Source organism: Bombus terrestris, chromosome 9 (assembly GCF_910591885.1).
Source record: "Bombus terrestris chromosome 9, iyBomTerr1.2, whole genome shotgun sequence".
Taxonomy (NCBI): Eukaryota; Metazoa; Arthropoda; class Insecta; order Hymenoptera; family Apidae; genus Bombus; species Bombus terrestris.
The window spans coordinates 10,463,101-10,476,040 of NC_063277.1; the positions used below are offsets into that span (position 1 = coordinate 10,463,101).

The window sequence follows — 12,940 nt, forward strand, 5'->3', positions numbered from 1 at the left end:
AGTAATAACTTGCATTTACTGGTTACTTTTGAAGAATCACTTGTCATTAGATTTAGTTTTTATGTTGAAAGGCAAATTTATAAAAATTTCTTCTAAACTTTCCATATCTGTCAAAATAATTACTATCCTTCTATTAAAATCTTTGTTTGAATAATAAAGTTAGGATGAACAAAGTTTTATAAAGTAACCAGTAAATAATTTATTAATTGATTCTCCACCTCAATTAATTCGTAAAACTAATCCCCTAACTTTTCGGTAGAACCACTTAAGCTTAACCAAAGCACAAGTTATACGATCGTTACATTTAATCGTAGTAATAAAATTCGATCTACGAACCCCTCCTTGGGATTCCGATAAAATTAGCGTGCGCGATAGCCCCGATTTATGAAAATTTTTAAGCGGCACTGGACACAGTAATTCCATATTACACGCGCTAATTGAATATCGCGAATTCTAACGACGGCTCCCGGTCGTTCAATCATATTATACTTCTGTTATTTTGCGGCAGCATTGAACCAGATGGCTGATACGCATACGTTATTTAAACAATTTTAAGCCGACTGACGCATCAAAATGTCGATTACACACCACTTGAAACAAATGTATCGCTTTTAATTCCTTGGGAATAAATTTTTCTTTTAGCGACATATATATATAAACGCAACAATATAATAACATAGACTATAATATATATAATATATATCCTACTTATAATAGGATTAATTCTAATAAGTTTCAGTAATACTAAGGAAATTATAGTAATTGGTGGTGTGCAAAAGTTAGTAGACAAATAGATTTTTTACTTTATATTCTAAAAGCGATATCTAAGAGAATTTTAACCAGTATATGAGATGTGAGAGCATACCAAGTGAAAGAACACGGTACAAATAAATAAATCACGGTAGAAATAAATAGATACAGTTATATAATATTATTTAAAATTCTTTCAAATACCGCTCTCGAAATATAAAGTAAGGGATCTATCTAGTCGGAAATTTTTGCACACTTCTTGTTGAAGTCCATCTTTGACCTGAAACAGTGATCAAAGTGGAACTACGTTTATTAAGATGAATTAATTGACTGCGATAGAGTGGCCCGTAAAGTCCTTGCTACTCGAAGTTCATCGACAAAATTCAAGTGGGATTAGTCTCTCTTTCTCCCTCTGTCCTTTTCCCTTGATTTTCCTCATCAACTCTCGCACCCTCGATTCGATATTATCGAGTAGTTACAGAGCTATGTAATTAACGGAAGTTACGATAACGAAAGGATTTCGAGAACTGATAAGCAGAAAAGTTGCACAGTTATGAAATTACCACGCAATTACGACTGTTGAACAAATTCGTTTGACTTGACGATGTATGAAACCTCTTGTTCTATGAACTTTTTTTTTTTTCATTAAAAATAATAACATGATAACCGAAAACATTATATGTTCAGAAGTTGTATTAATTGATCCTAACTTTTAGATAATTTTTCTGTTCCGACTTTTAATTATAAGTTTTATATCACCCATTACTAGATTATTTATTGTATCGCTAGAATTCTATGTTGTGTGTCTTTTAAGCGATTTACTTTGGCCTTTGAGTTTTAAATCTGCATCCGTACAATAAGCGGTTGTGCATTATATTCCTATTGTAAATTATTTTACGATAGTATAACTAATTTTAACTCTGTGTATAATTGATTCTTCTACGGTAACACGTATTTATAAAATCACGATAAGGAAATTGTTTAATGCATTCGTTTAAAAGATTTTTGTTTTCTATTGGTTTCAAGCTTCAATGAATAACGTGGATTGCGTTATACATGTTGTAGAAATTACCAGAGAACTCTGGGCGGAAGAAGGATTTTATGAAACGCACAATTTTCCGTGTATTTTATTATTCGCTTTTAGAAGCCTGTGTAATATTTATGATCGGAGCTACCATGTGATTCCATTTTATTATAAAAGAGACGAATTTTTTAGCGACTGTAGCGCTCTTTAGTTTGCTGCTTGGTTAGCATGTTATTAATTATTGCAAGCTTGTAATGTTTTTAATGGATACCAGCATACGATTTTATTTAGTTCTACATTAAACAGAATGTTCGATAAGCTTTTCATAAAATATGTGATTTTTGACGATACCTGGTACCTATCATTTCGAGCTCACAGTATATTTCCACACAGTAATTGATAGAAGAGATATCAAGTATTCATAACAAATAATATGCTTTTCTCTGATACAGTGTATTCTGGACTATAAATAATAAAATTCAATTTACTCACTGTAAAGTTTGATTTTTCCATCCATTTCTCCCAATGAATTTTTTGCCACGCATCTGTACGACCCGAAGTCTTGGGGCTGTATGGATTTTATAGTGAGCCTCATGGTTATCTCGTACCCCTTTGGAATTGTTTCAACTTTATAATTGTCTGGAAGCAAAAACGTAGAGAATCTTTGCATGGAATCGTTTTAATAATTTCTTAAAAATAAATCAAAACATCAAATCAGATAAGAAACGAAAATTAAAACGATAATTAACATTGGATGAGTAACAAAAGCATTATGGTCCAATGTTACTCCACTAGATTTTATATCGCATCGTCTTTCTCATAAAATCTTTGAGACGAAAGCATACACAAAACCATCAGATTTCTCAAACTGTACCAGTGTCCAAGACCAGTTGGAAACCACTGGCGATAGTCTAATAACGCGGGTTCCAAGAAAAACGTATTTTCGCGAACAATCGCTCTTCGTAATTGAAAATCTCGTTCAATCTGTGGTCGGTTGTTCACGTGTCGCCGAAGAATGCAATGAAAAAGTGCTTGATAAGGCTCATCGCCCGCGAGTTACGCCATTAATCTCGTGGTCGTATAATTGCTCTCGTCGCCAGTTAAAAAGCTAATTCGTTTAATTGCTACGAAACGACGACGATGAAGGAGGTGTGACATTTACTTGGAATAACAGGAAATTTTGTTTGACAAATTAACTATTTATATCGTTTTAAACATTTTGAAACGACGTGAGCTGGATACACGACATTGTTTACGCGATCGTCATTTTCTCTAGGCGGATGACATCCACATTGTATGTTCATTGTTGTTCGTTCGACACTAAAACGTCTAACAATGGAAAAATGTGGGACATTAGCTCTGGGCTTATCAGTGTACGTCGTTTGTCTGGCGTTCTAACGTGTAATAATTTTTCTATGGCCGCGTATTTCTCTTTATATATTTGCATATATCGGGTGTCTGTTTCTCTCGTCGTCTAATATTTTTCCTAAGTAGACGGGACGTGTGCAGGTAACGCAAATGAAGTTTTATTATGCTTTTGTGGAAGTGTGCAGCGTGGTTGGAATAAATTAAAGGAATTTAGGTTAAGCTTTTGGGTAAATGATATTTTTCCTTGGTGGCAGGTCTCGTGTTTTAGTGCTAAAGGTTGAATTTAATCAGAGTTGTACATGATGAATGAAATGTACATATGCTTGGTATTCTTATGTAGAAACTAATTTGAATTGTAAGTTGCTACATAGTTTTTATTTTACATAGATAGAATATAAGGGATATTACACTTTAAGTTTACCATCGACATCGAGTATCTCCTGATAATATGTTACTGTTCACATAACAAAAATAATTTACTTCACATTGGTATTTTTTCCAAGAAAAGAAATCAATTGCTTGAAACTAAATTTTCAATCATTAAGTCTGCAATATAATGTCCTGTATTACTCACAACTGTTTTCTACCGATATGGCGATTGTGTAGCTCTAGAACAACTCCCCATTCTTAAATTATTAATTCTTATATCACCATTAAAATATTCTTCCAGTGCTTCTATACCCCACAGTTTTAGAACATCGAACATTTTTTCCGTCTAAGAATTTCATAAATATTTAAACAAACTACCAGCTTATCGAAGAGAGGATACGAAAAGGAAATTATAAATTTTGTTATTTGTAACGTTTAACAAGTTGATGGCTGATGATGCTACGTTAGCGTCGTACGCGAATGGTTTTCGAACGACACCGGAAATGTTCAAAAGAAAATACCAAAGATCAGTCACAATGGAAGATCACATTACTTCGATGTTACGGTACCCTTTGCTATAGAACGATTTATTGATCAAACTTCCTGCAATATGCGTCCAATTTTTAATAGTTCTTGTTGTAAGGATGAGGTCTATCTGTGATTCGCAAAAAACTTCCGAATAAAATCGCAGATACACAAGCAAAGGTCGACAGAATTTTTCGGTAAATCTAGTATCAAAAAAGTAACGTTTCCGCAGGATGTTTTCCGTAATGGTTCCGGCCATCGAATAATACGATTTCAGCACGTACGCGTCACCTTTTTTTGCTATATCTCGATTTCTTGCGTTTGTTTCGTTTCATTCAAACCGTGGATTTAACGAGTTCCTGTCACGCCACGAGCCAATGTTTTTCTCACGCTCAAAACCCAATCGACGTATTAATTAATCCAGAAATAAATTCTTTCGCGCTGTTAAGTAAAATTAAAAATACTCGTAACTCGTGCACAAAAGAAGGGAATTAAGATATAAATTAAGAAGGTGGGCGGGCGACGAGATACGTTATTAATTTTGTCGCGTTACAATCATCCTTAGGAGAGAGAGGGATGAAACGACACGCAGGCGCCTTATCGTTTCACGCGGGTACTCCTTTACGCTCGCCCTTCGCCAATTATCACGAAGAGTCGGGGCTACGTTTAGCGAGACAACGACGTTAGACTGAAACAATTAGGTATAACCGCATTAGCATTACTTGTACGTAAACTTTCCGTCGCGTCTTCCAACAAGAATGATGCAGTACCGAGATAAAAGGCACGGAAACTACGTCTTCGAGCTGAGAGTGGGTCATTATGTATGTACACAAATTACTTTTTCGAATAGCACCTACAATGACTACAAAAATTATTGTCATATCATAGTGTTTATTATAGCATTTACGTACTAATCAATTAGATCCAAGTATATTAAATTCCGTATCATTTAGTAATACTTTTATATGACTACAAACATTTGATACTACGAAAATGAAAAATATAGGAGCTGATAAAGAAACGCTTCATTGGAAAATAAAGATATGTAATAATACTTTTTGTGGTCATCGTATATCGAATTATATAAAATAGTAGGATTTTCTTTGGTAAAAGTTTTGGTCGAAGGATTCTAATGAATGTTGATTTTCTTTTAAACTCTTGGTTATATTCGGCATGAAACCCGCAATGATAAATTTTTTACTAGTATTACATAATTTATAATGCAAACGCTTTTAGACTTCAAATATTATCTTAGAATTTTGATCACTGTTTAGTATTCGTAAATACGCGAATTTCGTACGATTTTCAAGAATTATCAAGTAAGACAAAGATGTTCAACATAAACTAGTCATGAAATATAACAAGTTAACGTATATTCTATGGACAGACTTGAAACTTTAAAAATACGAAGGTTTACCTTTAAAATGTGACTCATTTAATTGATTCATATTAAAATAAAAATTGAGGAAACGAAATAGATGTCCTTTTATAGGAAAGAATTCAATGTTTTCGTACCATTTGTGATCGTTTCGTTGGATGGCCTAGTCCAATAAGTGATCGCTGTTGGATAAGCCTCACTGTGACATTCCAGGACGAGAGTTTGGCCCTCATAAGCGCCCACTAACTGGTTTTCAATCCACACCATTGGCTGAACTGCAAAGACAATTTCTGATAATAATTCGTATAAAATTTTTCTCGTATATTAAATATTTTGTTCAGTTACATTACATTAGGTCGATTACATTAGGGTCGAAAATGTAATAATAGTTTAGAAATTTAGGAATAGTATAGGAATATATTTAAGCAACGAGATATTGTGTTGAGATATTAGCACTGTATTTTCAAGAACTGTAGACTTCATTTCAATTGATATTAAAAGACATTTTACCATCTTTTCCTTTCATTCAATTTTTCCTTGTTACTCATACCGTACTTTTTCTCTAATACAAATCATTGTTCCGAAAGTAATTCTTCATAGGACTGAAAGTTTAACTGTATTTATTTTTTGAAATGTCATATTTTCCTTCTATAGAGATTTTACTGATATCAAGGCAAATTTATCTCTATATCAATTAATAAATTCTACAGAGAATAGAATTGCAATCTCCTATTATTCAATCACTAAGGAAAATATATCCATATTTCATAGATCTCAATGGAATTCCACATCAATTCAATTTATCAAATCTTTGCATTTTTCTAATATTCAAAATTATTAAATTTTGTTAAAAATATAATAAAAATCTTAACTCTTCGTTCTATGTGAAAGTAACGTTTTAAACTAACCGATCGTCATGGTGTTAATAAAAGCGACAGGAGAAAAAATAAATGAATAAATTTGGAATTTCAATGATTTTTTTTCAGTTCAAAGCGTGCCTTTTAAGGGCCCTCATTTTAATCAATCCGTTAAGATAGTCGACAGGTCGGTTCGTGACAGCAGAGGTTTGCCGCCGGCAGACAATATTTAAGGCGTTACTTCAGCGCCGGAAACAATGGTCCCCTGCATCTGCCATTCACGGTCTCCCAAGTGGCGTCATTATGGTACCGTTCTCCCGACAGATCCACGGCCATATAGCGAGACCTTAAATTGCATTTTCCAACACGTGTGCATAATGCACTGTTAGTGCTTCCAGTTGTTTGTCTTTGTGCCAAGCTGGAATGCCATTAGTTGCTTTACGAGTCGAAGGATTTTTTATATATACAAACGATTTAATTCTTTTTCGTTATTAATCCCATACAAATAGGATTGTTTCTTTGTCTGTATGAATTTTCAAAACATGATATATTTAGTTGGAATTTATTTGTGTAGTTCTGAATTGATATTCTGAATTTGGTTCTGAGAATCTTTTTTGTGTTATTAATCTAAGTAGGATAAAAATTCATTATGAATATTGATAATTTTATTTAGTGTTATATAAAACGTATTAAATGTATTTCTCGCATAGATAATTGAATATCATTGTCTTGATAGGGTGGAACAATGAACAATAAGAAAAATACATTTTTTAAGAAATCAGACGAAATCGGAAATTCGAATAATCAAATAACATTATCCTCGCACGAGAGATCATTTAAGTTCCATTGAATTCTCGAATAAAGTTGAAGTAACTCTTTGTAATTTCTTGCAAACTTTTTTTCACGAGATTATCTCAAAGTATTTTATATTTTATAATTACGTCTTTATTAAGCAATTGATTAAGTTTTAACCCCATAAACATGGGTGTGCATTTATAATCATAAATGCACAGTGCCAAAATAGTTTCAAATTTGACTAATATAATTATGACAGCCGTGTCTTATTACAGCGTTAATTACACTTCAAAATATTTTTAATGATACATGTGAAATACATATACACACAAATTTTTTATGGCAAATGTTAACATACTATCGTGAGCCTGTGTACATATTATATAGTTTCTTAAAATGTATTTCTATTAAAAAAAACCTACAGTAAACATTGAGCACAATCCGCTTGCTGACTGCTGGAGGTACACCATTCGACGCTATGCACAGATACGGTCCCATATGGGCACGCGTGACGCGCGTTAGCTTCAACACCGAGCCCTCGCCTACTGTAACAAAACATACAAATGTATAGAAGTGCGTGTTTCATTTGCTGGCCCCGCCATAAGCGGCTGCGGGAACGTTTAAAACCGAGATACTTCCGAAAAATCGCTATCGCGCTCGTCCAGCTCTGCGAATCTCAAATAAAAGCTGTCAAATAGTGCTACCGCGTAAAATCCCAGTGCATTAAGCAGTCGATTTCGCATAGGTTATTCACTTGAATATCTGTTATGCAGCCTTTTCTGGTTTAGTTGATTTTTCGAGTAAATGGAAGGTTTTTCGGTGAATAGAAAGTGGAATGATGGAGATTTATTCCGGCAATTGAAGTCGAGGATCATAACTCTGATATCTGGAATGTTGGAGCTGGCTGAAGCTGCTTCGTTATAAATATTATAAGAAATCGAATCGTATTTTATAACTTTTGATGGTTGAAATTAATTTGATATTAATAATCTGACATTGATGCTGATATTAATACCCTGAATATACTGTATTTTATATTTTTGGTGACTAAACCAGTTTGATAGTTAGTTGTAGGATAAATTCAATATTTTATGCTAATAGATTTTCCTCCGTCAATATATATCCTCTTTTACTTAAGCTAGATAGAATAACATGTATACACATTCGGTCACGTTCACCCAAAACCTTGGATGGCCATAAACTCTTCTTTCACACCCCAAGTAATCATTATCAGTCCTCCCTTATGTCTGTAATTCTCTAAATGCAGTCAATGGCTATAAAAATTTGTCTTTCATAAAAGAACCAATGTATTTTGTACAAAATATCTTAAATATCTTCCGACACATAAATTTATAGTTATATCATAATATTTTTAATATTTTGATTATTCTTAACTAATTTAGAAAGAAGAGAATTTCCTTTTTAATTTCTTATTTCACTATTTATAAAAATCGCAAGTGAAGGAATGAAATCTTAAAATACATTCTTGAACCTTTGCATAGATAGAGACTTTTTAAGAAGCATCCGGTGGATTTCCGTTCCTGAACTGGGAAACTATTATGCCGGAGAAAACAGATTCCTATCAAGTATGTTTATAAAATAACGAATATCAGGATGTTACTGATTTTCTTCCTTCGAGAAATAATGTTTATGAAATTTATTATTAGACTATTTTTGTTTTAAAAGCTAATGTTTGAGTCATATTCACAGTAATGATATTTAATAAATTCTGTTAGAATTAAAAGTACAAAAAGCAAAATTTAAAGTGCCTTACAAAATTAAAAGTAAATTATAAATTACAGATACATCAAAAATATGATATAAAATATAAAATGAAATGAACGATTCTTTGGTATTAAATATGATATAAGTACTTGAATTAATCAAGATATTTCCTCCATCAATTTGAAAGAACGATTTAAAATCTATATAATCCAGACAAAAATCTTTTCAAACACCAGATCTTTTACAAATATCAATTTGCAATTATCGTATATTAACCTTTAAATAAAATCAGCTTCATCGTGCTATAATAATAATAAAATCTTAACATTCGTTATTTCGAAATGAAATAATAATAAAAACAATAATAATTAGTGAATAATAAAAAAATGCTGGTCATTCGTAATTTTGAAATTGAATGTACATGATATCAAAATTAAGTCGATTCGGTACTTTCAAAGGACAGCGTAAGTGCATATTTTCGTTATGGCGAGTACACGTAGCAGGTGAATTGTTATAAAGTTTGCCAGCTGTTTACGTAATCAATGCCTATGTTTACGAGTAATAACGTTGCCGCCGGGTTGCTGCTAAGGCTGGTAAACGTTAAATATGATTATACCCGTGGAACGGCTGTAATCTGCTGGAAAATATTCGAACCACGAGAAGTCGGAGTGCGATGCACCGGATACGAGTGGGTGAACGTTGCAAGGCAAAAACGGAAAACCTACTTAAGAGATTTAATTAGATCGCTTGAAGGGGCACGTAAGTGATGTAACCGCGTTTAACGAAACCTCCTCTGTGGCCCGTGAAATTCTCCGTACCGACAATTTATTAAAGTAGCGACTGTAATGGTAGAAACCGCGAAAGGAGATGCTAATTTCCTGACTTTATGAACTTCAATGACATACGTAGTTTGAGAATCTGAAACGAGAGAATCTTCAGTATGTCGGTATTATAGATATACGAAAGAGACAAATCATCTGAAATATCGATTTTGGGTTTGAGATATTGCAATTCTGTTGAATATGATTATGATAAATCATTCTGAATTAAATTTACGAGTTTCGTGATTGGAGTATCCAGTTATTTGATTAACATTTTTCTCATCCAATTTTTACTCTAACAGCTACTTTTACAAAACAAGATTCTCACCACAACAACCCCTTCTTTAACAAAAGAGGTATAAACGCGCGACTACAATAACTTCAAAGTTTCCTTAAAAACATTTAAAGTGTAGGGAAATCTGCAAGCTAAAATAACTATTAAGCCACTAAATAAAGGCAGGTAGTAGTTTCAGAGTTTCATTGCGAAAGTTTAACGATTTGAAGGAAATTTCATACATTTAGAATCAAAATTCTTCTAAAACTCAGTCAACACCTTAAGAGAAATAATCTAGAAGTTTTTTTACGAAGGAACTTCTCCAACACGTACAACTTGCAGCTTTGCATTTTTCCATTTTACAAAATTAGGAAATTTGATAAAAATTTACGATATCATCTCAAATAGGATCATGTACTCGTTCGAATTTAATCTTTGTATAAAAAACTTTAAACGGAACCGCCACTTCAAAGTAGAATTTATGAAACCTGCTCGCTGGCCTCTTTGTTGTTCGAATCTTTTGATTTAGAGCCGCTTGCTGATCTGCGAAATTGATGGCCAATTTGAAAATTGAAATTTAATCTCATAAAAAGCGCTTTGCATGCTGTGCTATCGAAACTGGCGAGGTCCGAGACAGTCAGTAAACAATTTTTGAATTTTCAACGATGGAGATCGTGAATGTAGAGCAAACACAACAAGTTGAATTTTATTCTAACGCAGTCTCGTTTCATCGCCAATATAATTAATTACGTAAATTTTATTACGTTTCACTACTGTGAACGTGACTACATTTTCGCAGTAGTATTTATTGAATAACTATAGTCTGATATGAGGAAATTAATTTCCTCGAACGAAATTACTTCAAACAACGATACTGGGTATTATACGATACGAATAATTGTATTAAAGGTCTTCGAATTTTATCGAATAAAAATAAATTGTTGATTTGTATTACTGCAGACAAAAAATATGGGGTACTAAATAGAATTACTATTATTATTCTTTACTTTAAACTATGGTAAAGACTAAATTACGATTAAATTGTAGTTTAGTAGTTAATTACAGTATGATATATTTCAAAATAATGAATTTATTATTCGGTGAAGTTTCTGTCAAGTTAAAATTTTCAAGTGCTAGCTACTAATATATTTATAAATATTCAATAACCATTTTGCAATTGTCATCGACTAATAAATAAAATTATGACGTAATTGAGGATAATACAGAATTTGAGATTTAAAGTGGTGTGTTTTCTGTTTTATCTGCATAAAGCAATAAACACACCAACACATTTGATGACTTAATCAATCAAATTTCCAATAACCAATTGCTAATCATCAACTTTGACGAAACAATAAACGATATTTGATAATTTCGCTAATTTCCAGCAACGTGAACTCTCTATGTCCAATTAATAGCTTTTAACTATCAAATACCAATTACTAATTGCGGATCTTCAGTTTCTAATATCCGATCTCCTATTATTATAAAGCTTTCAATTTCTCGCTCCATCGTTTAATAATTAATCATCTAAGATATAAAAGACAATATACATAAGCCAAAAACTACCAAATATGAATTACCAATTTTCAGTCTCTAACTTTCAATTTCCCATTACGGAACAACTCCACCGTATGATAATTAATTTGCGAAGGAACAGGAAATGAAAATACAGGTAAGGAACATCCAAATATTTTTCATTTTCAACTCATTATAAACTTTCTAAAACTTCGAAAAGACATTTTACCAATACGGCAGAAGACTAAGTTCGTAGTTCAAAGGAGAGGAGGGTGCTGCAACCCTAATTGAGTGCATTGAAAGAGGCACAAAAAAGGCACATCCCTTTAAACACCTGTTGAGAAGATCGTTTAGCCCGTCGAAATTCATTCCACGTGTCAAGCTGTTCGTACTTGGGCAATTACGGGAGCATCGCTTCTAGCTGTTCTGAAATTACCGACAGGAAGCTTCACCGGGGAAAAGACTTTGCTTTTCATCTACCAGCGCCATCAAGTTCGGCCTTGCGTGTCTGCTGCGAAAGGACAAAACGTCGTTTCGAAAGTACGAGTGAGAGAAACAGATAGATAGGAGGGAAAAAGGCGGAAGAATAGAAATAGGTATACAGAACTGATGGAATATTTTATTTTTCTTTTACTTATCGCCTAATGGAATCGAACCGCTTCTCGTCGAGAACCGACAGCTGGACGAAGCAGAAGCGCATAAGAAGCGAATAGGAAGAATAAAAGGAAGCAACGGCGACAAATGCTTAAAACGATTCCTTAAAACCAGACTAGGACGAGAAAAAGTTCATCCGGTGAATAAATCACAGGAATTTCATTCCTACCTTCTAACAAGACCAGCGAAATTCCTTCTCATTCTAGTATAGGTCATATCCCCTCTTATATCGAAACTTCGGATCCGATACATCCTATAGATACAGCTTTCAAAGCTTTCGGTAGATACCTGAAGACATTCGATTTTTGAGGATTCTTCTTTCTACGTGATGTTTGAAGTTGGATTGGTTCAGTTAAAATTCACGTAGAATGTGAATAGGTACGATAAGCTGACGTATATTCGAACGAAGGAGATTGACACTCTCGTATGAGATGATTTAGTAATTAATAATGAAATTTTACGTCAAATAGGATAATTGTATGACTTATAATTAATAAGATTTTTTTGTAAAATTTCGTTTTCTGATGAAAAATATCACTATTATGCCACAGAACTTACAACTTATCGATAAATTGTAACTTGTATTCTGTAACACGTCACTGATGATGTTAGTTTCAATGTACAAAAAGTTCTAGATGTACTAAGATATTATTACAATCTTTCAAATATATGCTATAACCTTATATACATACAAATATATAATTACGTATCAACCTATCTATCGCGTGTTAACATTCATAAAGTATTGGTATTTGCATATGAAAACATAACTTATAAAATGTAAAGAAAATTGTGTAACGAAGCAATCCTTACTTCAATTCCTACAAGAAAGAAACTTCTAACAGCTAAAAATTCCCAAAACTCTTCCCAAACGTCACATTC

At 32.9% G+C, this 12,940-nt stretch overlaps 1 protein-coding gene and 1 long non-coding RNA gene across 5 annotated transcripts in view; one reads left to right on the plus strand and one right to left on the minus strand.

Annotated features, from left to right (window-relative positions):
• Window positions 1–12,940, minus strand: part of LOC100648443 (lachesin) — a 162,135-nt gene that overhangs the window by 16,898 nt on the left and 132,297 nt on the right. For 3 of the 4 annotated variants that reach the window (XM_048408316.1, XM_012311793.3, XM_048408315.1), the window contains 3 exons: window positions 7,489–7,611; window positions 5,552–5,689; window positions 2,267–2,413 (listed from right to left, as the gene is read on the minus strand). In XM_048408316.1, coding sequence (XP_048264273.1) covers window positions 2,267–2,413; window positions 5,552–5,689; window positions 7,489–7,611 — 408 coding nt within the window. The remainder of the gene's footprint in view (window positions 1–2,266; window positions 2,414–5,551; window positions 5,690–7,488; window positions 7,612–12,940) is intronic. The other variant, XM_048408314.1, reaches the window with a different exon arrangement.
• On the plus strand, window positions 3,670–5,928 carry LOC125385590. Its single transcript, XR_007225044.1, has 2 exons — window positions 3,670–4,857; window positions 5,529–5,928. It is a non-coding gene; the product is annotated as an uncharacterized LOC125385590 (long non-coding RNA).